The following is a 27,757-nucleotide window of genomic DNA, read 5'->3' as shown; positions in this document are numbered from 1 at the left end:
CCACCAAGGAGCTGGGGCTCATTAGCCCTCTGAAAGCTGATACAGCCCCTGCGGGGTCACGCGAGCAGCCCCGGCCCCTCTCTGCTAATCAGAGACAGGCAGGACCCGGTGGCCCCCGGGCTGGGGAGAAGAGGGGTCGTGTGGCTGCCCCCTGCCCGGGACTGGGTGGCGGGGACAGGTACTGCCAAATCCGGCCCGGCAGGGAGGCCTGGGAGCATTGGGCGGCGTGGCCGGGCTCTGCTGCAGCCATAACACACATCTGCGCGATTTAGGAATGAGGGTAGGGGGTGATGGGGAGAGACGGGACCCGACCCCCCCGCCCCAGCAGGGTCGGGCCCGTGAGGTCCGTCCTCTCTGATGGTGGTGCCAAACAGCGGTCCCCGCTGGCGTGCGTGGGGCTGGGTTGGGGTGAGGCGGCTCCGCACCCAGCCCCGCGGCTTCGCCCCCGCCCAGAGGTTGGGGCAAATCCCCGTCTCCACGGCTCTGGTAGGGCGGCTGCCGCCTGCGCCTCGCTCATGGCCTCTCCGGAGAGGAAGGGAACGGAGTGGGGGGGCCCAGAAGTTTTAGCAAATTGAGCTGGAATTTAAAAATCCTCTATTCTCTGCAACCGCCGAAAACATCGCTGTCTCAATTCCCACCCCCTTCCCCTCCTCCTCGTTAGTTTTTGTTGTGTTTTTTTTTTTTTTTTACTTCATTATTTTGGGTCCTTTTGCAAGTTGGCTTCCCCGTCCGCACCCGCCGTTGCCGCCCACTCAGCGGCAGCCGGGCAACTCCGGCAAGGGCTGGGGCTAGTGTTTGCCTGCCAGCTCGCCCGCCTGCCCTGCCTGCCTGCTTTTCTGCAGGGCTGCTGGGAGTTGTGAAGGCGTGTGAGAATCCTGGGAGCTGGTGATGTCAGACCGCTTGGGTCATTTGAAGGTTAGCAGCCTGGGAAGGGTTCACGGAAAGTTCACTCGCATATATTAGGCAATTCAATCTTTCATTCCCTGTGACACAAGTAGTAGGAAGTGAGCTGTTCAGAGGCAGAAGGATCTATTCACGGCCGAGGGGGATCCCGAGTCCCCACCGGAGCTGTTTTATCCCGGGGAGGTGGGCGACCGGCGCGGCGCGGGACGTGGCACGCACCGGGCGAGCGCCCGAGGAGCGGGACTGACTCTGAGGAAATTTTGGGGGGAAATTGATGGGACCTAAAACTTGGAATACGGCTCGCTTCCCCCCATCTTGCTGGATTGGCTGGGCAGCCTGGAAAATGGTAAATGATCATTTGGATCAATTACAGGCTTTTAGCTGTGTTGTCTGTCATAATTCATGATTCTGGTCTGGGAAAAAGACCAACAGCCTACGTGCCAAAAAAGGGGCAGAGTTTGATGGAGTTGGGTGTACTTTTATGTGCCATTTTCCTCCACACCTAGAGGAAAGCACTTTTGCAGGCATTCTGTGCGGGGGGAATCATGTTTGACTGTATGGATGTTCTAGCAGTGAGCCCTGCTCAGATGCTGGATTTCTACACTGCGAGTCCGTCTTCCTGCATGCTCCAGGAGAAGGCTCTCAAAGCATGCTTCAGTGGATTGGCACAAACAGAGTGGCAACACCGGCACAGTGCTCAATGTAGGTCCCAACTCTTATTTTTACACTTTAAAGCTATTATTATTATTATTATTATTATTATTACTATTATTTATTTGCATGTATTAAAAAAATACTTGTAATTAAGTGCAGGGGTAATGAGGGGTGGGGGGAGTTTTTCTGCAAAATGTAGTTTGCAAGCCTTTTTTTCTTCTTTTGGCAAGAAAGGAAAAAAGGAAAGAAGCACTGGACTGCTTTCTGTTTATCCCTTCTCATGTAGCGTATTGATCCTAACAACACTTGTGGAGCCAAGCAGGACCACATAATATTATAATATAATACAGCAAACACTTGCAAAACTCCAACCAGTGAAGGATGAATTTACGTAACAACTCTGTGTTAGTTTTTTTCTTTGCCTCATTAATCTAATTTTGTAGCACGTTTGATAACTTGGATGCATGTTGTCTTGAAGTGCATTTTAGCAGAGCAGCCGCACAATTAAAATGCTCCTCTGTACAGTTCTTGCAAAGACGTGAAATTGCAGTGGGTAGGTGCTATTCCAAAAATCAGGCAGTAGTTTTAAGTTTCCTAAGAAAAGGCAATATTTCTTTGTACTGACCTTGCTGCCACCTTTCTTCTTCACTTTGTTGCTCTAAGAAGTTGCTGTTTTGCTAGAAAACTACTTACTGTGAACACCCTTTGAGTTTAACCATCAATTATTTCTATACCTTGAGATTCAGGCAGCGTTGCAGTGTTAATGGGGGAGGGAGAGTTAGTGGTAGAATACTTTTGAAAATGTACTATTATGTTATAGCGTCTTGAATTGTTGCTAAAATACACAGATGGTAAAAATAGCAGTATTTTAACACCACAGTTTCAAGTTTGAGAAATGACAAAAAGTGCCAGAAAGCATCACCTTATACTCTGCATAAAAGCTTGCAGGATGCTTCACTGCTCTGACGGTGATTTAGATAAATGACTTGGCTATCTATCAAAATGTTTTTAGCACGCTCTCAGGCACTTCAGTACACCATTAACCGTATAATTGTGTTTGAAATTTTTTGTTTTGCGGTATGTTAAAAAGTTACCTAGGAATTAGAATAGTTCTCCATTTGATACAGTTTATCTCAAAGGGGCGAATTGAAAAATAAATTTAAAAATGCAGTGAAATAGTGTGTTTTTCACTCTGCTCAAAGTTTTCAGTCACCATATGACGCTTGTGTGGGTTGAGTAATGAAAACAGAATTGTAAAAATCAGTGACTACCAGCCTACAACACTGCAAATGTTTTGATGTCTTTACAATTAAAATTAGACTGTGAAGTTCAGCATGGGATGTTTATGTTCTCCACGCTGTTTTCAGAATGCTTCAAATAAGATAGGAAACAAAGCTTTTACTTCAAAATAATGTTACTAGCTATGGGAGAGCTAGGAAAAAGAAAAAAACACAAAACAAAAACAAAACAGATGTTTTACGAAAAATGTGCTTTCCTCCTTCCATGGTTTAAACTTTACTGTAACTTCAGCAGGGATATTGCGGAAACTTGGAATTAAATAAACTTTCCTGGAGTAGGAGGCATATGCTGTCTCTAAAAGCTTACATTTGCAAAGTATTCTTTAAGTAACTTCTCGTTTAAAAATGTCCTGCCCATTCTCTTGTATGTTGTTAATACCTAGAAGCAAGATTCTTAAAAACAAAATATATGGTGTTTGTTCTTCGGCAAGTTAAACACAGGATTACCCTTATCAGAATGGAATGAGTGGTAAATATGTAATTTGCCTAGGGCTTGTGATAAGAGACAAGTGTTGATAACAGCAAAGTTTAGCTAATCAAAGAAACTCATTTTAACAAGAGTAAATAAAAAATACAGGAAAATGCGTTCAGGAATCCAGTCTCGTAACTTTGTAAGCAATAGGATTAACCTTCACTGCATGGGAATTTAGAATCAGGCTGAAACCTGAATCATAATACGGTGGCTGTAATTTGAACTGTGGAAGTTAATGGTATAGAAATGTGGAAAAGGAATTTAGTTAGGGTCCAAATGAAGAAGTCTGTTTGATTTCTAGGGCAAGTTTTCTTTTTTAATTTTGAAGAAAGTGTAAGCACTTTGGAGGTAAATATACATAAATGGATTATAAAATACTAAAATTCTCTCAACATGTAAGATTTTATCTTGCATCTCATGAAAATAATGACAAGACCAGAATTTTTGTGGTCCAGAAAGCTTTTAATGGTTTAAATGTTGCTCCAGTGCTTATAAATACAAAGATAGCAATGTTTAATTCTAACTACTGTGTTTCCTGATTCTCTATTTTTTTTAAGACCTCTGTGATTTAATGGAATATAATCGTAGCCAAATTTTGAAATTATCAGACATGTAATAGCTAGGTTTTTTGGTCTAGTTTGTTGTTTTATTTTTGTCTCTGCCATAAAAGCAGTACACCTGCAGCCATTGCTTTAGGCCTTAGAAATATTGCTTTGATAGAGCCGTGATCGTAGAGTAAAAGGTAAATGGTTGTTGAGGGACTAATACATGGTTAGTGCAGACTCTGAACAGGCCAGTTAATGATCCCAGACAGCATCAGGGTTTCGACTGAAACGCTGGCAAAACTGGCCATTGCAAGGATTAGGGCAGAATGCTGTAGGTCTCCAACTTCAGCACATCTTCAGTATGTTAATCCCATTGCGATTCACTAAGCAAGCGCGCTCCTGCAGCATCACAAACTTTCTAGTCCACGAGGGTCTGCAAAGTAAAAATAGAGGGTAAGGCACAACCCAAACGTGACCTTAACTTGTGTGGTGTTTTTTTCCTCCCTCCTGTGGGAGGAAAAAACTGCTGTGGGTTTACAACGCAAACGTTAGCCACTGTGTATTGCAAGATGTGTTATGAGCACACCAAAAAAATACCTAATTTTGCACTCGTACGTGTTTGTTTTATGTGATATTAGTTATATTGTCATAGGTTTGACAAGAAATTATTTATTTGCAAAGAAAATTATGGACTCACAAATGAGAGTAGAACTGGCGGCACCTTTAACCATAAGACATTCTCACTCCTTTTCTCATAAGATAAAAATCAGGTCAGTGTAATCAAATTAGACGAGAATAGTTCTTAAGGGGACAAAAGAGTTAAGATGGCAAGAATGAGTAATTTATACTTTTTTTAAGTAAGGTAGAATTTTCTGCTCCTTTGTAGTGCAGCGAAAGCAAATACTGAGAGAAAACGAGTAACTTATGGTGAAACATGAGCTAACTAAATACTGCGGAAGTGGGAATGGGACAGGCTCTGAGAGAGAAAGAGCTGCAAGGAATGGCGGTTTTCCTTTGGACTGGAAAAGCCTATTAAAAAAAGTCTTCATTAGTCTTCATTAATTAAACAGGCCAAAAAAAAAAAAAAAAAAAAAAAGAGCAGGCCCAGAACAAGAGTAAGTTTGTTTGGCAGTATGTAGTGTTTCAGCTAATTATACCAAGTAGAAGCCTACTGCCTACCACATATTGTTAGGTTTAGAAGAATAAGAAATTTGATGAAGGCAAAAGTTATGGATATGGCAGCAGAACGTAATAGGATGTCAAGGCTCTTGTAGTATGCAGTTCTTATTTTGGTTTGGTGGGAAGTGTTTGCCTGGAGAGGATCTAGCAGGTATTAACTTTCAGAAAGTTCGTTAAGATGGGACTCCAGAAGGCGTGCATTTTCCTTCTGAATTCTGGATTATTGAGATGTTTGGGTCAGGTTCTCATTCTCTGAAAGCACTGGAAATACTGGAAACATCTGTGCTCCACAGAAAAAACCTCAGTACTTTATTTTCTTTCATCTTTCTGAATTTAAAAACAAACATTTTGAAGTGAAGGACTTGTAATCTGCATTCCCAAGTATCAAATTGCTGCAGGTGTGTTTGCTAGTGCCCAGAAGGCAAGATCTGTTTGAACCAGGTTATTTTCTTTAAAGTTCATCTATAAACTTTACAGCTAAATCACTAGGACTGATTTGCTTAGGGACACAGTCTTTGTTTAAATTTTTATACTTGTAGCTTAATGCCCTGAAATATGTGATGAAAAGTGTTTGCTTGTGATCCCCTTCATTCAAAAAAAAAAAAAGAACTTGCATGGGGATATTTTTCTTCCAAATTAATTGAAACAAGAACAGCTACTCTCTACGTAGACTGATACAGTTAGCCTGATTCAGCTGCTGGCACAGGAAAACTCTAATGGACACGCAGCACTGTCAGAAACTCCTGCAGACAAAAATGATGAGAGGCGTTCGCTGGTGAAGTCAGGGTGGGATAAGCTTGAAGGAAAAGCAGTGTATCTTTGAGTGACTCCCCGCTTGCCTCATGAGTCTGTGCAGCAAAGGTGCAACTTGTCAGAACAAAGCCAGGCTGGCGCGGCGCTGCCTCGAAGAGGGTTACGGTGAAGTCAAGGAGTTGAATGTTTCAGACAGCCAAGTTAGTTATCCTCACGTCCAGTTAAATCCCCACTTACTGCTGGGCCCTCTTCGTTAACCGTGCGTCCATCATGCCTGCACCACAACCCGGCCGAGCTACGGGGCTTTGCTCGTGGGTGTGCAGGGAGCGAGGCACCCTGGTCGGGGGATTATGCTTCCACCTCCCCTAAACACCCCAAGTGACTGTTTCTGCTCAGGTCTGATTTGTACACCGCCCTTTACGCAGCCGATGAAGTGCGGCTGTGTTATGCAGCCAGCAGTTCGCTTTGGGAGCGGGGTTGTGAAAGAGACATTGTGCTCAGGACTGCTGTCTGCCGCGGTCGGCCGCGCCGTGCCCCGTCCTATTGAGACCTCAAAAGCAGAGCACAGCTGCGATGAGTTTCCAGATCTGTTTGGCCGTGGGGACCGGGGCTGGTATGCGTGCGAGCCGAGGGGGAGCATCCCTCTCCCCCTCGCAGTTTCTGCCTGGGGGGCTGGCAGCAGCCTCCGAGCAGCGAATTTACAGGGGCGGGCGGCCGGGGCCGAATTAGTTGTGGTTTCGGAGGGCTTTCCAGAGCTTCGCTGGGCTGTAGCGCGTAGCCCCATGAGGAAGGATATCAGTTGATGTATAAAATGGCCAAGGAGCTTCGGTAAATAGACTTTACCCTTCAAATCCAGAGGTCCTGGCAGCGGCTGTGCGGGAGGGTGGGGTTGTACTTTTCCCCTTCCTGTACTTGGACACTTTTGATTATCCAGACTTTCTGGGACTGAGCAGGGCTGCCTAATAACAAAGCCTGCATAATATAATTGCCTAAATAGGCCTATTGTCCTTTTCAAGTCACTGTGCTGTGAAATCTTTCAACTTTTTGCTGAAAATGTTGCATCTAACGTTTAGATGGCTTAGTGGCTATGGCGAGGAGGGGATCCTTTTCCCTCATTTCTCATTGCTGTGTGGTTGAGAAGCTGATTATATTCCTGCCCCCTATTGATGTTTACCCCATTTGGGAAGCAAATATTTTAGCCCCTTCTGGCAGGGTAAACTGCCAAAAGTAATAGGCCTGGAAATACAAAGCTATGATTGATTTTGACCTTTGCTCACGTGCATGAAGTCTGTCCCCATGCAGTGTGACCCATGCCACTTCTTGCTGAAATCCAAGCCCTTTCAAACCAAATGGAACCACAAAAATACAAGCCATGAAATGCTCAAAACTATTCTGAAATAACAGAATAATCATTTTCTCTGTACTGCAAGAAAAAGCATAGGCAGGAGGGTGGCAAAGCTGGATTTTTCTAGCAGGCAAACCAACAGTAATGTCTTTCATCTGCTACTGCCTTTTTATGAGAACCATATTCTACGTACAAAATAAACTGGTATCATGTGGGAATGATTCTTCTGTGCAGTCTTTCGGTCACAGTAATCTTAGCTGTTCCTCCTAATTGTAATCAGTATACAACTTTCAACCAAAAAATGTGGATTTTAAACTGTCTTTTAAAAAAATAATCTAAGGTCTGGGATTTTATTAATCTGTCGTTGCATGAGCAAATGTGTTTCAAAAGTTAAGAATGTCAGAAACAGTAGCCTAAAGTTAGCATCCTAAATCCACATTTCATGGCTTCATTTCCAAATATGCAGAGCATCTAGGAGCTCCCTCAGCACTTTTAAAAACAGGCCACATATTTAAATGACCAAATACTATTTAGAACCTTCATTTAATATGAAAAAAATTTAAAGGACTTTCCCACTTCCCCCAAACTATATGAAAAAGTAATTCAATGACAGAGTTCATAACACTAACAGTGGAAATATAGACACTTATAAAACAAAGTAGGACTTGTTTATAAGAGCATATTACTCTCTTTCTATAAATGTACGAGTCAGGTTTGCAGAATTCCACATTTAAACCACAAAATGAGCTTTTTCCCTGTGTTTTGTCTGACTCTCAGATTTCTCTGATTCTCTGTTTGCTTCCTTGCATTGAACTCCGCTCATCACATATTAATCTGAGATGGTTTCAAACTTGTGATATAGATTTTAATAGCTAGATTATCTTCTTCATATACTCACTCATCATTAGCAGCTGCTCTGGATTGTTATCCCAGTGGCAGCTAATTAGTATGACTGTGGTCACTGCGCATTTTGCTTGTTTTGCGGGGGGAGGAGGGGAAAATCTAGCTTCCTTCAGCTCCTTTTAGTAATCTGAATAGGAGCAGAGAACTTGCATCATGTGACGGGGCAGCTCACCAGCATGGGGTCCCTGTGTGGGAACCTCCCTGGTACATGACAATCTGATAAGGATATCATGTGGTTTAGAAACACATTCCCACAATGTTCACTTCTTTGTCCCTTTATTTGGGAGTGGGTAGGAAACAAACTTTTAACAAACTAATGCCAGCCCTTATATAACTGACCCCGCTTTCTTTTAGCGTTCTGCTTGAGCCATACAGCTTCAAATACTTTTTTTCAGAGGTATGGAAATACAATCCAGCAAGCCTGTGTAAAGTATCCCAGACACAGAGTATATAATATACCTTATGTTCCCCTTGGACAAGGTGATTTTTCTTTCCCCTGCTTACACCATATATAAACTCAATATTATAAAACTGTGTAAGTTAAATATACACATGCAAGTGACACTTGTATAGGTTTAATAGGTTAAAGCTTGAATGAGTATTTATAAATTCTCAGAGTGCTCTGGATCTTCACCACTAAGGACATGATGTTAAAGTTCATCCATATTGTGGATGGGTTTCCGTTTTATGCACTTTCAGTGACTTACATTTTACCCTCTAAGTGCATCCCCTAAGAACAAGAGCAGAGAAATGTCTTACAACAAAGAGGTTTTTTAGGACCGCTTAGTTTCTTTTAATGGTTTGGAGGATCTCTTTCTGTTGAACCATAATATTTTTCTCTGGGCTCACATTGTATTTTTAGCAGGGATCTTTGAACAATAAAATGACAAATTAAGTATATTTTTGTCTTTTAGAGCCTTATCTAGTGAAGCACTTAAATGCACTCAACCCTCCACCCATGGTTTTAATAAGAGTTTCAGACACAGAGTGGTCGTATGAGTGAGCCTTTAATGTATTTATGTACCACTACTTCTACGAAATACCAGTAAAAGCTCATGCCACTGTGCTGGATGTTCAGCATAATGAACATCCAGCATTTCTCTTCTTAGAAAGAAAGAAAGATTATTCTGCTTTTAAAGATATGTAGCAGAGGTGTGGAGCAATTAAACAAGTTGCCCAGTGTTGCACAAACCAGAGACAACTGCCACAGTTTGATTTAACTCAGATTTCCTTCAGTGGGTTCTTCAATCCTAGAAAGCCATTTGTGCCCATAAGATACGAACAGTGGAAGGAATGGTTCAATCAAAAAAAAAAAAAAAAGGCAGTCAAATAACACAAAAAGTCTCTCGACTCCTGTGAATTTTTTTTTTTTTTAATCTGGATGCAACTTGTGGTGAGTTCCTGAAATGTCTGTTACACCACTCCAGTGGTCTTCTCCACCAAGCTGGATGGTGGCACAGCAGCACATCATACAAACACGTGTATCTCTCTTCCTACGAGACTTCCTTGTCATATTCCAGCATTGTACCAGAATCACTCTTCTGCCAGCTGGTGACCGAGACCAAGAGGATTCCCAGATTTCTGCACGATAAGTGGATGTAACAGCATCTGAGTAGATTTAAATATTTTGCTTGTTCACAAATACCCATCTGGGATAGAGGTGTTCAGGCACGGCGCAGCTGTACCCTGGCTTTCGGGGGTCTCAGAGCCTCCTGCCTCTAGCACTGTTGCTCAGGGACTGACCGTGGGCAGAGACCAAGGGACGGAGCAGCTTCTTTGCCACTCACCTCTCTCCTTCTCCTGAGCGCCTTGTTTATTCCTCCTCTTGTACCCCAAAACCCACAACGAAGACCAGCGTTGCCTGTCTTTCCAAGACTGGACATTCACTCGCACAGGAAGAAAAAGGACTTGGAAAACTGTGTCACAGTGCCATCTGGTGATACCTGCCCAAACCGTACCCTTGGCCAGGGCTGCGGCCACCCAGGCAGTTGATCCACAGGCGGATGCTTTCCCCAGCACCCTGGTTCAGGCCCAGGGAAATGCCTGTGCACCCCAAAGCTTGCGTCTCGTGTGTGGTTTTTTTTTTTTTTTTCCCAACTCTCTGGGTCGCTCTAATCAAGGATCCTATCTTCTCTACAGACCTTCCCTTCCTAGCAGAGAGTGCTGATCCACCAATCTGCATTTTTGGCTTGGGGCACAAGCCAAAGGACTGGCGAAAAGTCACGCACGTGTGAGCTTTTTTGTTGTTAAGATCCTGTCCTCGGGGGTGGGTTATTTGTTTTTAAGCAGTTCTTCCTACTTCTGCCTTTCAACTTACAGTCTGAGGAGGTTTTTCTTTTTCCCCTCCATCTTTCAGAGTATTCCTTTGCATTGCTTTGTTGTTTGGGTTGCTGTTTTCATTGATTTGAGGAAGAAATTTTTTTAGCTACTGGATCAGGGATATGTCAAATCCTCCTTGGTGGCTGGCTGGAAAGTCTCGGAGACTTGTCTTTCTTAAAGATCCTTCTGTTTTCACCCCACACTTTGAACGCCAAGAAGTAAAATGCAGAACAAATGGCAAATCACTGATGTCTTTCAGATATTTGCGCAAAGTGTCTTTGATGAGAGGGGCTAACAGAAGAATATACTTTTCCCAAGTCCTCGTCTCCCAGTGAACCTCAGCCATCCTCCCTCAGTTCAGAGAGCACATTCCGGCTGTGTTTTTCTAGTTGCGTGTATCGTCACATGCTATGCAGGTTCGGTATGTGAACTGCTCGTCTTTCCATGCTTTGCGTGTATTGCCACATTCAATTCTCTGAGACCACGCCAGTAAGGATCCATTATCTCTCCGAAGTTTTGAAACGAAGCCTTCGGCTGCCTGCAAGAAGTCAGAGCTGACTCACATCCTTCTGTGTTTTTTTTTTCCTTATCCGAATCCTTTCCTTTCTCTGTGTTTTGGAGAGGTCCTGCAAGATTTCATGGGTGAAGCACGAGCCATGGGTTGGGAAGCACTGCATGTCTGGACACGGTTTGGGAAAATAGCTGTTCCTCTCTCCTTGAAATGGAGTCCAGTATGAACGCTGCAATTGTTCGCAGGGGCCGTTCCCACCTTTACTAAGATGTGAAAGCAGAGCTTAGTTACAGCATGATACATTGACACTGCCCAGTAATGCCATGTTTGTTATGCTTGCTTGCTTGCTTTCTTAATTTCTGTGCAGAGCAAGAAAGTACTCTGACGAAAAGAGGTGAGGAAGGAATGACGCAATTAAATGAGATTAAATCAGAGTATCGGTTGCCCTGGAACACGTATTTGGCTCTTTGCCAACAATCTTTTCCCCGTTTTTCAAATAAACACATATTTTCACATGATAACTCTATTTGAAATATTAAGGCTTCCAGGGCTGCATTACCTTTGTTTCTTCATCAGAGTCCATTACTATGAAAAGGCTGCTGTTCCTTAGGCTGTTTCAGCTTCAAAAGAATTTTAGGGCCTGGTCTATTGGAAAGCTTGGGGGTGTAATTAGCGAAAATGGAAATAGATGCAAGAGAAATTTAGTTCCTGATGTTTTAATTTAGTGTAGTACTGCCATGTGTTGTTGAAGAGGATTCTTAAAGGCAAACATAATTATTTCATTATGGTCTTCAGAATGCTTTCATTGGTCTTAATGACAAGAAGCTGCATACGGAGTCATACATTTTAATTAGACCTTCTTATATTTACATCAGATAAATAACAAATAATTGATGAAAAACAAGTCTTCTGAATGGATGATTTCACACAGAGCTCTGGTTACAGTTTAATGATAAACCATTTCTCTTATTGCTTTGCATTTTAATTATCTAGAATTATTACTCTAGCAGACATTTCAAAATACTGTTATTTCCATGCATTTCATTAGATTCACAACCAATTTATATGAATCTGAAGCTAAGAGAAAAAGGTGTTTTTCAACATACATCCCTTACAATCAGTTTTCAGCTTTATTGATTTCATTTTGCTTTCATTTCTTACGTTTAGATGCGGGTTTGTTTGGTTTTTTTTGTGATAGACTCTCCAGTAAAAGCTGATGGGAAGAGGAGCCAGAGATTTTCCTGTGTCTCCAATTCTCTACATAGGAGCAAGTCCTGCCGTTGTTAACAACCCAAAACTCCTGTAGAGGTCAAGGACTGAGTATGAAATTGTAGGGCTTGTAGTGGAATTTTCTAAGGAAAAATTTGGTGCCTCTTTCTCACCAGCTTAGTGGAAAGTTGTATTCCTAAATCTCTTCAATATACTTTGAAAATCTTACCAACACCCTTTTATAATTGCGTGTATGTTTGCAGGTGGATTGAAAATACCTATATTTTTTCTTTTCTTTGCCCTCTTTATTGAACGCTTTATAATACCAAGAGAAATTATTTTACAGTTTTACTACTTGCGAGAGTCTTTCACGTTTGTAAGCTCTCCAACCTTTCATTTTTGTAACAAAACATATTTCACATGATTCATTCCTGAGAGTATACAGAACACTAATTGTTGTTATTGATTTTAAATTTCGCAACCATTACAAGTAACCCAGATGAGTGGCAGATAAAGAGTAATAATCCATGGAGTTCTGGAAGTGTTTCATGTTTGTCTGTAGTACTTTATGTGATCAATAGTAACTGCCCCATTGAAACTAACTGCTGTATCAAATAACAGTAAATCAAATGAATGTGCTTACAGATTATTTATTGAAAGCTTTAATTGTTCACTGGGGCCCTGCTTATCTCAGGAAACAATAGAAGGCAGTGATCAGGCAAACTGGTTTGCAAATGCCAGGGGTGCTGTGAAACAGTGGGGTCTTCCCTGTGCCTGGGTGGTGTGAGAGCTTTCCGGAATGTGGCCCTGTCTCACTGGGATTGCCAGTGCCCTGGGATTGCCCATAGCAGTTGATCCTAGGGTAGACTGGTCAGAGGCAAGTTTTCTAAAAGAGCATCTCTTGGGTTCACAGGTTACTCTTTTTTTAATTATTATTTTAATAGATTGTCATCTTTGGATGACAGCATGTCATATCTGGTGGGTTAAAGTGTGGAAAAAGAACTGATAAGATTTCCCTTTCCCAAAATTTCTGAGAGATCCGTGTAATGAGAGACAAAACAGGATCAGACCTTAGAAAGGGAAGTAAAGGAAAGCAACTAAACTTATTCTATGGAAAGCTTACCTAGGTATATTACAGTTTTGGGCAATTATATGCTGCTGTACAGTTGTCAGACTTGTGCAAATACTAAGAAATTAAACCCAATGATTTCTAACTAACAACCCCTTGCCATTATATTTTACTAATTCCTTAAAATTGCTGCTCTGCGTTGTCATAGTCACTCCATGAAGTACTAGTGCCACAGGTTGGAGGTTTTCTGGGCCTTAAAATGAAATGGATAGTCTCATCGGCAGTTTCACTACTATCTACAATGTATTTATTAGCCTTGGTGTGTTGTCAATTATACTTTGCTGTGGCTTCGGAATCCTTTTGATATCGGCTGGGGCACTAAATCTGTCCTTCAGCAAATTAGGGAAGATGACACCGAATTAATTTACATTTAATAACATATCTTTCCAACCGTGACAACTGGAAAAGCATTTGTAAAAATGAGCTTAATTACAGAAAGTGATGGCCCAAATCTCTGAAACATGGCAGGAAAAGTTTTTTTTTCCCGTAAAAAAAAAAAAAAATGTTTGTTTTGTGAAATGTACTTAGATGCATATGTGTAATATTGGATAATCATAATATAGATAATTGAAAATTATTAAAACACAGTAGCCAGAGATGATCTGGAATTGAATCTCACTTGAAAATAGTAGCTTCCCTTTTTCAAAGCATAAGCTTTGCCTTAAGTTTCTTGGAATATCAGGTGTCAGGACTGAATGTTGCTTGTCCAGCTCTTTGGAAATAAAGTATTTCCATTTTGCCATATGCTATATAAAGTACGGTTGACATTTTCCCTGTTTGTAAGGCTGGGATATTGCAGTCAATTGTGAGCAGCTTAGCTGGGCAAAAAAAAAAAAAGTCACTATTGAAGGTAGGTACTGAATAAGAAAGACCGGGTGACTAGGAAATACTACTGGCACGGATGTGTTTGCCTACAGTAGTGTGTTGTGTATTTTTTCTGTTCCTTGTAAGAACGATACTGACAGATGACATACAGGTAAAATTAGGAGCATTCCTCACTCCAAGGGTTTAATAGGAAGATCCACTGCAGGTAGAGAACAGGAGAACAGGATATTGGAAAACATGCTCTCCAGTCGCAGTATTCATCTTGTCTCTAGTCTCTTGTGAGTGTCTTATTTTAGTGATCTGTGGTCTTCTAGGCAGAGATAGAGGCGTGCTCTGAGCCACCCTCGCAGTGTTGCTACCGCTTGGCCCTAGGACACCGAGTTCCTTCCCAGCTCTCAGCTTCTGTTGCGCCTGCTGTGAAAGGGGCAGAGGGGAGTTTGCCAGGTTAACCACACTGACAGAAAGTAAAATGCACCTATTAAAAAAAAAAAAAAAGATATAAAATATTACGTAGACTCAAGGACTCTGAACTACAAGGAGAGAAAAACTGGCAGTGTCTTAGTTTTTTCATGGTGCCTTCCCCACAGGTATTCAATTCAGAAATATTGAAATTCCCCTCAGGCAAGCATTACGGCTTGATAAACTGTGTATTTTATTTGCCCTTTCAAAAGATATTGATGATGCTCAGTTCTTAAATGTTCCATAGACTTGAATTTCTTACATTAGCATCAGCAATGTTGAGGTGAGCTGCTCTTAGTAATACCCTGTCCTGGTCTGGCATGCTGAGGGGATGCAGGAAGACAGAGTTTGTCCCTGTTTTGGTCTCAGATGTTGCAAATGTACGTGTGCTGGAGGATGTCAGAAAGGTTAAGTTTTGGTCTGGCTGCCCTTCTAGTTGCAGATAAGCTCAAGTGATGAAAGCCATTTTTTCCTGTTATTGTGTCGTGTCTAAATGGAAATAATGTATTGTTTTAATTATACCCCCACAGTTGCAGCAGTACAGCAATGTGGATGCAATTAGGCTAGTGTAAAGAATAGTCTTAACACTTACTCAGGAAGTAAGCTACATGGATGTAAAACACCTATATAGAAGCAGAAGTACCCCAGAGGTTCACTGCAATGACATTAGGGGCATGGGAGACGTGTGCTGGGATATCTGCTTGGTTTAAGGAGCTACCTTTGCTTCTCCCAGTCTGCCCACTGCCTTGTCCTCTGCGGGAGGCTGCTGCTGTGCGGCAGGAGGAAACGCACGGCTCCATTTCATGGCCCCGAGCTTTGCCAGCTTCAGCAAATGGCCCTGTTTCGCAGCGGCATGGCTGGGAAGCTGGACACGTGCTCTCCTGCCCACTTCACCCCAGAGTTGGTGACCTCTGGGAAAAGGCCAGGGGGTTGCTGCTGGGGTTTGTTGGTTCAGCAGAGTTCATCCCAGCTCCGTTGTGGGATGAAACCTTACTCAATAAAGAATCGTACCTCTGGGCGGCATAATGCCAAAAAAAGGTCTGCAGCGAGGGCCTGAGAGTGAGGTCTCGAGCAATGAGAGTCCCTGAGCTTCACAGTTGTCCATTGCCTTGTAAAAAAGGCGTGTGGCTGTGTGACGGGGGGCTGTCAAGGAAAATAAGGAGTTAGACCTCCTTTTCTAAGGAAATCAAAACTTAGAATTAGCAGAGCAATAAAAGCCTTCTAAAGCGAAAGCTGGAAACAATACATTTTTAATAAAATGGGCAGTTACTCTAATTGCTGAACCCCTACTGTTCAATTTCTTTTAGTGCCCTTATTCATTAAATTCAGCATACTTATTATTTACAGATGTATACGTTTTAACTTGTTTATAGAAACCATGCTTTGCAGAAAGCTGTGGATGGTATAATACTAATTTGTAAGTGTTTATTGCTGCCTATAATATGCAATTTTAAAAACAATTAAAAATAGCAGTGGAGCTCATCGTTGGAGTCAACCCCAAACTGCCCATGAAAAGTGAAATATTAGTACCATGTACTGCCTTAAAGGTTGTAGGCCATTTGTAGTGGATTGATAGCATACCCATTAACAAAGAATCTACCTGTTCTTAAAGATTTTAAGCTCAGCAGTCTAGTTTTTAGATATTATCTAATGTAACCCATTTAAACATATGTGATGGAGTTCATAATTGCCCTTGTAAGTGGTTATAGAAAAGGAGGGTATATAAATCAATTAGTGATATCCAGCAGTGTGGCTATAATACAAATTAATTGGGATGATAAGCATTGTAACTGCTACTATACTTACTTGAAGTAGTTTTGGTCACTGAATCGGCTCTTGTTGAGTCACGCTATTAATTTTAAGATTTAAAAACACCTAAAGATCAAAATGCTCTGAATTAATAGTCCTAAAATTGGAGAAATAAAATGATATGTAAAGTATTGCACAGCAAGTCAGTTTTACTGCATTTTCAAATAGGGCACAACAGTTCTATTTTGTCCATGTGGTACTGAACAACTGTGTAATAGTATTACATGATTAAAGATATTAAAACACTCATTTTCTTGCTGAATTCAAACTACAGCAAAAAGTAATGATGAATGGTGTCATAAGAACATGTTGAATGTATAGAAAAAAAAAAATTTATTTGGCAGACATAGTAATACTGCAAACTAATACCAACTTGGATAGGAGGTGAGTTTTGAGGGATAAAATCGTTCCTTTAGTATAATACTCTGAATTCTTCTGTTTGGATGCTTGAAAAGATTTGAAGATAAAAGTCCTCGAAACACTATAAAACATTTAATAACTATGAATGGAGACTTTATGACTTAGTGAAATAACTGGATGTGTGTAGAGATTATAGTAACTATTTCATTTCCCTTGCAATTTTTATTTATTATTGAAGATACTGGATCTGAGTTTTCTCCCATTTATGTTTACAAGTCAAGAGTCTTTCTTGGAATTGGTGGGGTGACAACACTGTAAAACAGATCTGAAAAAAAAATCATACCCCTTTTATTTTTAAGTGTTTTGTCCCCCACAATGTGCCTTTTTTCTTATTTTTGATCCTGCAGGGAAAACGTGCTGAATTTGTAACACCACAGTTGTATCAATAGACCACAGAAATGGGCACTCTTTTCATAAATAAAGAATAAAGAGGCCAGAGTTCTCATCCTCTCTACGTTTGTGTTGCTTCTTTGCCTACACTACTTTACTCCAGATGAGGATATGACCTTGGTTATTCACTGGTAAAGCAAACAGGGCCTGAATTTTAAGAAAAGTTTGTTTGCAAAGGAAAATCTAACTTCACGCAGATGATAGCACAATTATATATATTTTTTAAAGAAAATCCTATTTTTCAGTTTTGCAATAACATGGAATTTTCACTTGAGACTGATGCAATTTTGCATGGTAGTGGCCAGGCAGAAAATCACCGACCTGAAAAAACTACAGAGCTAGCATCTTTCGGATGTTTTTCTTCAGTTTTCCGTACGATTTATTTTTTTCATTTAACACGTTTTCTTTTTCATTTTGAAGGTAGGCTCCTAATACAAAGTGATGAGCTGCTGCCCTGTAAACTCCACTGTGCCTGCCAAACCCTCCGGCCATCCTGTCTGTACACTTGCTTTCACCCTGGCTCCCTCATGGTGTCTGCCTGGCCATTTATTTAGCGAAAGATGCTCCTGTTCTCAGTTACTAGCACGTCGTTAAGTCTCACTGTCCTGAGAGTAACACAGGTATAACCAGACGCAGTTCGTGTCCCTGATGTAATTAATCCTGACAAGCTTTCCGCCTTCCACTTTTGCTCAGGTGTAAATTCGTCTCTCTGGCTACACGGACAGATAAACCCAAATGTGGAACTGCTTTGCTGATATAACTGTAAAAAAAAAAAAAAGAATCAGCCTGAAAAACAGTATCACTTTCTTTGCAAAGGCGATGTGAACACAAATCTCTGATGTTAAGTTATACATATTAGCCCTGTGTTTAGTGGAGCTGGTGCTTGAGAGCCAGGCATTGCAAACTGGGGTAAACCTTACTCCTGTTTGAAAATCTCCTCCTGAGCAAACCTACAGAATATCAGTGTGCTCTTGCAGAGTGGCTGCAGTCTCCTCATTGTCCTTTACTGCTAGCTGTAGTAAATACATGTGTAGAGTATGTAGTTGCCAGAATTGCTGGCTTTGCTGGGAGAAGCACCAGAGGTGGTTGCAATGATGACTTCCCTCCAGAATATCTGCGGGGCATAACACAGTGATGCAGCAGCTTCAGAAAAAGTGTTTCATTCAGAAATACGTGGTCGGGGCATATTGGTGATTTCCGGATCGCGTGTGCGCAGTATGTAAGACTAGCCTGGTAGATTCAGGCTTACATCTTGGCGGTACATGAGGCTGGTGTTGGCTTGGACAGTACAGTCAAGAGTAGAGGTTTTTGTGGTAGTTTCTGGTGTTACTTATGCCTGTGTGGGACACAGCGCCCACATGCATGGTTGATGCTGGGTTGCCTTCAGGAGAGGATATGGGACTTCTCTCAAGGCAGGTCTGTTGTCTGCTGGGACATTCCTGTGTAATTGTATATATGGTGGGATAGTCTTACAGAAAGTTGGTTCTTAGCTGGCTGTGGAGATCAGAAAATGAAGACAAGCCTTTCATCATCTTCACCGGAGTTCCCTGCCAGTAGCAGTGGTGGCTCTTGGGGGCAGAAGGCGCGCAGCCCTGGCCTGCCTTGCAGTCGGCAGGTGAGCAGGGTGCACAACCAGACTTGAGGGTGTTTCGGAGGCCCTGTGTTAGAGGGACTGAGCACAGACTCAACTGAGTTCCTGCTCTGTCATGTATCCTATGTGTAATTTGGAGCAAGACACATAAGGCTATGTTTTGAAGACACTGCTAGAGCTTACAGCTAGGTTGTCGGTTGCTGTTGAAAATCCCAGTTGGGTACTGCTTGCGTTTTTCTAGGAATTTAAGACCCAAGCAAATGAAGCTCTTAGGCTGTCAGTGCTTCTGTTTCCCATCTCTGAAGTAAGAAGAATAGCTCTTCCCTTATCTCACTTTGGTGTTACAGGGGTAAAAATATGAATGCTCACGGGAAATTCACATACTGGAGTGGCAGGGACCATGCTTGTAGATCAGATAGGTAGAAGAGAGCAGGATCATTCATGCTGCTAAATATGGCAGGACCAGAAGCGCTGCCGGCTGTGCTGCGTGGTGGGGACAGCGGGGCCCAGGGGGAGCCGCTCAGGGTGTCTGTGATCTGTACAGGAATGTCACCTGGGAAGATGTACTGGCAGGTGGGGCCCCTGGAGTGCCTTCATAAATGGCACTGTAAAGTCAGGTAACTGAATTTGCATGCTTAACAAATGGATTAATTAAGAGGCCAGATTGTGGCATAATGGAAAAGTATGTTACAAAAAAATCCCCACCCTTCACTGGGCAACCGGTAGAGGATATTTGTGGGAATAATAATCTGTGCTACAAATGAAGAAGTTAGCTGCTAAGGAATAGAAATTGTATTATGAGACTAGAACAGAAGGTAAGCAAAAGATAGATGCTGTTGTCTTCTGATTTGCTGCAAACAAATCTGGAGAGCTTCACTGTGCTGGTAGTAGGATGCTGAACTTTATTTCCTGGCCCTGATCACCTGATATGAATAAAGATTTCGAAGGGCTGTACTTCTGTTGTATGGCTAAGATCAGTATCAACTGACTCCGCTGATTTACGTTACATTACTCTGCTGGTTAATATTACAGATTTGCAATCAAAACTTGGCAATTTTGTTGATGAATGGCACGAAGAAATATGATGCAGCTCGCTCTCTCCCAGTTCTAAACTGGAGGAGATGCAGCAGACACTCGTAAAAGCAGTACACATTTCTTTTCTCCCATTCCAGTTGGCAAATATAACTTGATGTACACACAGCAAAGGCTTTTGCTGAATATGAAGAATTTTATTTTTTTTTAGACTCATCCTTTGAAGTTAGTCTGCGTTTTAACACTGAAATGCTAAAATAGTTAAAATGAAAGCGCTCCGAGGACCTGCTTTGCAAGTAATGGCTCCCCTCAAGGTTCTGGAGGCCTTTCAAGGTTCATTCTTTCAAACACCTTCTGGCTTGGCAGGATCATGATCATTACCATTATTTGCATTGGAGTAGTGTTTGAAGGTCCTGTAGTGCCAGTTACTGTACAGCATATTCTGAGACCCTGCCCAAAATAGCGTACTGTCTAAATACATGAGATGCGAAAGGGTGGGGGAAGAAAATACTGTCCTGATGGTGTGTCTGCCTGCAGTGGAGCAATGGTCAAATTTGTCCTTGGAACTTCATTAGGGTAAGGCTGTCAGAGCAGAGAGTGTGCTTCACTGCTTCTTGTACTCACAAGGCAGAGGGGAGAGTTCAGCAGGACCCCTCTTCTCCCACATGCGACGGGACAGAAGCCAGCTGTCCGTATCGCTCTTTCACTGACAAGAGTCGTAACAGCAAAAGCACTTGAGCTTTAGAGACTTCTGCCAACTCAGCTGCGCCTATGGGGGCTTGCACCTTGTCTGAGATAGCTGTTGGCAGCAGCAGCCTGTGCTCTAGGCATGGCTCTTAAAATGACCTGGTCTGAGGCACCTTTTAGGTGACCTTCTGTGCAGTTTGTCCATTAGTAAGACCTTGCAGATTGGGCTTCTGAGCTCCATAACTTCTACTTCTTGCTGGTGTGGTTTTTTTCTTTTTTTATTTTAATCATACTGTAGGAATCCTGAGCAGCACATAGTGAAAACCTGTGGGATATTCTTCTAGCTTTTAAAATAACAGAAGGGGATCATTTTGGATTGGGCACCCTCAAGCAGAAACCAGGTCATAAAGTTTCATCTCCTGATGTCCCTCTTGCAAGTGGAATGCCCCTTTTCAGACTAACAGCAAAACTGAAGACTTAGAGGATTTTTTGGCTTTCAGCCCAAATAATACCTTTTTTTTTTTTTTTAAGAACTAGAGAGTCTTGTAGACATGAACTGTGAACTTGATTAAAATCAATGCTGGAAAAATTGTAATCAAGAATTAAAATAGAATAACTTATATTTAATGTCATAACTTTAAGGCAGATGTGTGCAGCTAGCAAGATGCAAATAATAAAAAAGAAACCTTCAAATGTGGAAAACATACTTTCTTAAGTACTTCTGAAAATACTGATAATAATATATCAATCTGGAGTTATTGTGGCAGCCTATGTTTTAATCCAGGTACATTGTGTTTGCTCGTAATAAAAAGCGTTCCCTGCTGAACCTCGATGCATACCCAGCCCTATGAGGAAAGATTTTTGACTGTGGTTCCGATGTTACAGTTTGATAATTCGTTCTGCGTTGATAAACATTTGCACATGGCTTCCACTGAGCCTTTTCCTCCATCCTCCTGCCCTCAGCCCGCACCACCTCCATGCCATCAACCCCCGGATAAAACAGCGATCCAGCACAGCGAGTGAAATAGTAGCACAACTTCTTTGCTTTGTGTTGGTTTTCTTTGCAAGGAAGAAAATGGGAGTCTTCACACAAGGGAAGACTTTGTTTTCCTCTTTTCTCTTGTCTGTGATCCCCACCTGTTGTATATATGGTAAAAATATCTGGTACTTATAACCCAGCAACAGTACGCAGCCAGAGTCATGTGTGACCGGGTCAAACACACACTCGCTGGAGGGTCATGGCCAGGTTACTAAGTCAAGTCTGGCAAGTCTCCACGATAATGTTTTCTTTCTCTCTCACTCTTTTTTTTTTTTCTTCTCCCCTTGTCTTTCTTCCAAACAACAGTTTAAAAAAAAACCAAACAAACCCTCGTAACAATGCAAACTATTTAAGCATGACAAATTCAAAGAAGTTTTTTATTAAAAAAAAATTGGATGGGGAGGGTTGAGTCAATGATATTTTGGATTTAATTTTATAGTATAGTTTTATGTGGCACATGAAAGAGAGAAATTTGTATTGAAACAATTGAGACCCATTTTCCCAGTTCCTGGCTCTTTCCTGGAAGATGATTAAAAGCAGACTTTTTTTTCCAGACGAGACATAAAAATTAAATGATCTACAGTATATAGTTATTTTTTCAAATGTTTGGAGGCTTATAAATAACTTCTACAATCGAATGCACACATACAAGCAGCAGAGAATCTGGTTCTAATTACTTGTACTTTAGTTGAACTTCGGCGTTTCCTTTGACTTTCTGCCTAATATATGTGAGCTGTGTGCCTTGCACTCCTGCAGTGAATTCACAAAAAAAAAAAAAAAGAGGCAAAAAATCCAGACTCTTGTTGGTGCCAACAAAAACGAGGGTTAACAGAATGTTTTGACCAAATGCAACACTTTGCTATTCACCCTAATTAGCTGAAATTGCTGCTTCCCACCAGGGACCCTTAGCTCAGTATTCAAAATTCCCTTGAGGCTATCCAGGAAATGCCATTTACTTTACAACTTCTTATTCTTTTAAGACTCAACTGTCCAAAGTGTGCATTAACATTCAAGCTTAATAATCTAAGTTTCTAGCGAAACGCGAGGCATTTCATAGTGCCTGCCTGCTTCTAGCTGGTCGCAAAGTAAAATACCTCGTCCATCTGTCAACATGGTTTAGCTGGCAGTAAATTAGCTCTCACAAAGCTCACTGTGCTTTTAAAGATCTTATCTGCTGCTTTATCTAACCTTTAGAAATATTTCAGACATCTTAGGAATTGTGAAGTGACTGATTGTTTGAGAGTCCCTGTGTGCTTGAGCGGCATTCAGGTGTTGGGTGACGGCACTGAGGCTCTGTTTTCTCAGGTGAGTGGGGACCCTGAAGTGTCACATCCTGCAGGACAAGACAGCAGGGCATGGAAAGAAGTAGCGCTTTTTTTTGGTTTTTCTTTGAATTCTTCCGAAAATTGTAAAACTGCTTTAAAAATGCCTTTTCTGGAAATGTCAACTGTCCGCCCCTCATCCTTTCTTTTTTCCACCTTGCAAGTGCAGACATTCATAGGAGAAAGTGGGTTTTGCTATCCTGTGTCCACTAGCCACCGACATGATACAGAAATAACACTTTATAGCTGCTGAGCATGAGTTGCTACAGATGCCTGCATCGAATTTCTTCTCTTCTATGCTGGCAGTACATACATTTTCAAATAAAGACTTAAAAAGGCTAAATCCAAGGAAGAATAGTAAGTCAGAAGCTGGAGTAAGAACCTGGCATGTGTAACCTGAGTTCAAGCCTTCTCCAGAAAGCTGTACATCTTGCCTGCGATCGAAAGTGAATGTTCTCAAACTGGATTTTCTTACCAAAAAAAAAAAAAATAAAAATCAAACTCTATAGACAGTTGTTCAGCTCATGCAAGTATTATATTGAATGGATTAAGCCCTTTTAGTGGTGCATATATATATGTATGTGGGTGTTTTAGGGGGGGTCTTCTGGTTTACATTGGCTCTTTTCTTCTTGTATACCTTTTCAAATAGTCCAGAAAAAAAATTCTCTAGCGGCACCTTCAGCTCTTCAGTTGCTGACTGTGTTGTGTATTTATGAACTGAGCAGGTTGCTTAATCTCTTCTGGGTATCGCAAGTTCCTGGTGCTTGGCCTGTGTCTGACAGAGCTCTGTTGTACATATGGTTCATGGTTTGAACACTACTATTGGATACTGGTGCTTGTTTAGGATGAGATCATAATAAAAGCAGAAGTCTATCAGTATTATTCCTCAAAGACTGCTTTCCCCAAACTGAAATCACAGAAGGATTGCAGGAGTGCAGTTGTTTTATTGAATGACACAACCTTGTTTTCCCATGGGGAGCCTAAAAACTGCCTTTTAGATGGTCTGGGAGAGTTGAATGAGCTCATACGAAACGCATTGTCTGCTGGTATTAGAGTTTTAAAGCTAAAATTTTATCATTCCACAGACTGATTGGAAGCCACCATAATTCATGTACGAGCATGAAATAAGGCACAGAATGTTTGAGGCCTCTCAAGGGCATTTGATTAATCTAACTTTAATTTAAAAGTACTAATAGATTATTGATTCAAGGAGGATGGCTACGCAGAGATCAATAACAGAGCACTCTGTCTCTCTTAAGTACCAAAAATTACTGTTGAAAAGAAATGATCATTCTCATCTCTGTTTTCATTAAGAAAAAACTTCTTTAAAGTTTGCTTGGTGCGGTAGGAACCTGTAGATTTTTGGTTTGCCGAGGTTCAGTTTATTTAATGCTGAAAAAGATAATTATAGTTCTGGACATTGTCTTAACGTCACAATTTATGGAGCCACATGTTATTTTACTTTTCTGTTTTTTCACAGCCTCATTATTGTTAGATATATAAATAAATTGTTCCCGTTGGAAAGATATTTCTCTGCTTAGAATCAGAGCCTTTAACACTTCACTCTAGCATTTATTTTCTTCTCGAGAAATGTCCGTCCGTGAAGATAATAGTAGCTTAACTCAAGTAAAAATGGCAGAAAGGGGCCCTTCTCTCACAAGTAATCAGAAGTTGCATCGTGCTTCATGATGCCCTCTGTGAATTCTGCAGAACACGAGCTGACAGTGAATCATGAGTTTAATACAAATGTATCATCTTTGTAATCCGAAAAATATCGTGTACTGTAAATCTTGTCCACGATTTTCCATTGAGTAATATTCTTTAGGGCCTGCTGTTAGTACTCTTGAGATTTAGCTCTGCTGATAGTGCCTAATATTTCCGGATAGATCTGAGTTCACAGATCCTGTCATTTTTGTGTATCTGTTGAAAAGTTAGAGGGATTTATCTGAGAAGCAGCAGAATGGCTAGGTGAAACATGAAAATGTATTGCACATCTACAATAAAGGTGAGGAATGATGACAGCATATCACAGAAAACTAATGCAGATGTTTTGGAAAGATGTAGTTCGCGTGTCTTATCTCGCATCGTAGAGCTTTCACGTCCTTTCCCTGAAAGGGATAACTGGCTTTTCAGCAGGTTGAAAACAAATGACCATCTAGAAATATTAAGGCAATAAAGGGATCTGGGGTCATAATATGTAAGTAGCTTTTTCTCAGAGAGGTTTCCTGATGTTACGAATCCTAAGGTAGGTAAGGAAGTGTTGCTGGCTTGTGCAAGTTATACAGATAAAAAAAAAAATGAGTTCAGGTAATTTTGTCTCCTGTGTGTGTCCTGATGCATGCTGCTATCCTGCTGTGGCAGAATTGCACATTGGAAGTGTTAACCTTTTGTAGAAAAAGGCAAGAGGTAGAAGAGCTCTCCCAAAATTAGGCACAGATTAGAAGGGTACGTGCCACAAGCAGTTTCCCATTGAAGGTTGATATCCAGCACACACACATGGATCCCACACAATTCAATAGGCTAAAACCAGAACATAAGCCCAAAGTTGTCCATTTGTGGAGCCTAGTGAGAGTTTCAAGCCCTATATCTGAAGCTAGCTGAAGCTTTTGTGATGTTGAGTAGCTGGATCATGAAAAATGCTCGAGTACTTAAAAATAAGCTCTTGAAGCTATAGCATGTAGTCCTGTCACTACTGGGCTGACTTTAGTTCCCCTTAAATTTTGCTAGGAAAGACAAATAAATGTTTATTATGCAAAGATAGACATGGGCCAGTTTGATAGTTATAATACAGTAAATAATCAGTTATTTAAAATTAATTCATGAATCATTCAATTATATTTCTTTTCTCTTTTGTAGCAGTTGAAACTCAGAGCACCAGTTCTGAGGAACTTGTTCCAAGCCCTCCTTCACCACTTCCACCCCCTCGAGTTTACAAGCCCTGTTTTGTCTGTCAAGACAAGTCATCCGGATATCACTATGGTGTCAGTGCTTGTGAGGGATGTAAGGTGAGTGCCGTCATCTCTCGTTCTTTTTATAGGACCACGTTTAATTTTAGAGAGGGGCAAAACAATGAAGTTTGTGTGACTTGATTGTCTCCAAAGATGCCTCTACCTTTCTTGTGTGAATTAATTCTGCTTCATGAGTGAAGCCAAGTAAATGACCATCGTGCCTGGAATTATTTCCCTTCATTAACTTCTGCTGAAGTATGTCTTTCAGGGACTCCCATAAGTATTGACTAACGTGAGAATGTGATCATAGATGCAGAGATAATCAAGGAACAAAGTGAAAACGCTTTGAGACTCTTCACTGTCCATCTGTAGGTCAGGTATACCCTGGAAACTCACATGGTTGTTGTCTGCTCTCAGCCTGGCTTTTTTCTGTGTGCTGCTACCTCTGTATATCCAGGGATTGGAATTTGGAAAAAGGATCTGATCATCTGGAAATTTTTGGCATAGTCTCTAACTATCTAACTAATCTCAAATCAGATTGGGAATTTGAGGTTTAGCAGGTTGGTATTTGCAAAATTTAACGTGGCAGACTACAGTGCTGGCACATCTGCTAGCTTCTTTCCAGTGCTGTGGTTGTTAGAACATGAATTGACTATCCATAGGATGTGGTAGTACGATATGCCATTCTAAAATAGAGAATGTCTAAAGACGAGATACACATCAGAGAAGCAGTGTCAGCTAAACCATGGCAATAATTAGAGGTGTACGTAAAGTGAATGGTATGTGTGCAAGGAAGAAGGCAGTGTGAAAAATCCTAAAGAAAAGATGCCATAGGACAGATGCTCTCACAGTTAACTTTATTCATTATGGTACTCTAACGCCATGTTCTTTTTTAAAGATTAAACAGAAGACCTATGATTTTAAACCATCAAATTAAAATAGTTATGTAGTGCTTAGTACAGTGAAGATCCTAATGCATGATGAAAATGTGACAGGCACTACATCCATATAAATAAAGTTACTAGAATAAGTTAATAAAAGGTATTTTGCTGGTTTATTTGTATGAAAAATATTCTAATGTTTCATACAAATATGAAATATTTTTTGGATACTGTGTGGTTGGGCGTTTTTACTTCATCCTTTGAACCTGCATCTTCTTCCATGCTACTGGCCTTTTGTAGTGACATAAAATATCATAGTCCTGGGTTTGTGTCATTAGGCAGGAAACTAGGATTAGAGTTTGCTTTCTCCCCTATTTTATAACCATAGATGCTGAAGTATTGAAAGTAACTATTTAAGTTCACCTCAGGTTTAGAATCTCTTTCTGGTATTGAGGTTTTCTTTGGGTATCGTGTCTGTATTTTTTTCTTTTAGATGCCACAAAACTATTGAAATTTAAGTATCTGTTAGGAAGAGCAATGGTAACAATATGCTGTAGCTGATTTCATTAAATAGGAAATCTCATCATACTCAGATGCTAACACACAAATGATGGTGTCATTTCCTCAGCCACACATTCCCTCTAAGCCCAGACATAATTGCAGACTGTGGCAGAAAGGTCACAAGTCCCTAAGACTTAATTATTTTTGAAAAATATGCAAAAATATACTGTAGGGCTTTTATTGGCATACTGCAAAGCATTTTCATAAATAATTAAAGCAAGACCACTCTTGTCAAAATACATGAAGAAACCCATCTTGTAATGTGTTAGCCATTATTCAACAACAACAAAAAAATTGTGTTAGCTAATTTGCAAGATGGAGCAATTCAGCTCTTAGCGATAACTGCTGTTAAAAGGAAAAAAAAAAAAAAGATTAGTTATGTACAAAACCTGTCAATCTATGAGAAATAACAAGATTCCAAAGCAATAACTTGGCTGCTTGAGACTGGTAATATTTGGGTTAGTTGACACTAACTCTTCAACAGGTTGGACTAGGATTTTATGAATATCTTCCACTGTTTGTATCAACTTCCTTAGTGAGTGCCAGAAACTGTCAAAGAACATGTTGAGTCCG

At 41.0% G+C, this 27,757-nt stretch overlaps 1 protein-coding gene across 2 annotated transcripts in view; it reads left to right on the top strand.

The window, feature by feature from the left end:
• RARB (retinoic acid receptor beta) overlaps positions 1-27,757 on the top strand; it is a 199,673-nt gene that overhangs the window by 103,283 nt on the left and 68,633 nt on the right. Inside the window, exons 1-2 of one of the 2 annotated variants that reach the window (XM_068405543.1) lie at positions 1,011-1,605; positions 25,651-25,799. In XM_068405543.1, coding sequence (XP_068261644.1) covers positions 1,449-1,605; positions 25,651-25,799 — 306 coding nt within the window. In that variant the 5' untranslated portion in view covers positions 1,011-1,448. Of the gene's footprint in view, positions 1-1,010; positions 1,606-25,650; positions 25,800-27,757 lie in introns of those variants that run through there. The other variant, XM_068405542.1, reaches the window with a different exon arrangement.

The sequence above is a fragment of the Nyctibius grandis genome, chromosome 7 (assembly GCF_013368605.1).
Source record: "Nyctibius grandis isolate bNycGra1 chromosome 7, bNycGra1.pri, whole genome shotgun sequence".
NCBI lineage: Eukaryota > Metazoa > Chordata > Aves > Nyctibiiformes > Nyctibiidae > Nyctibius > Nyctibius grandis.
Note: the sequence above shows the minus strand (reverse complement) of the source record. Positions and strands in the feature narration are given on the sequence as shown.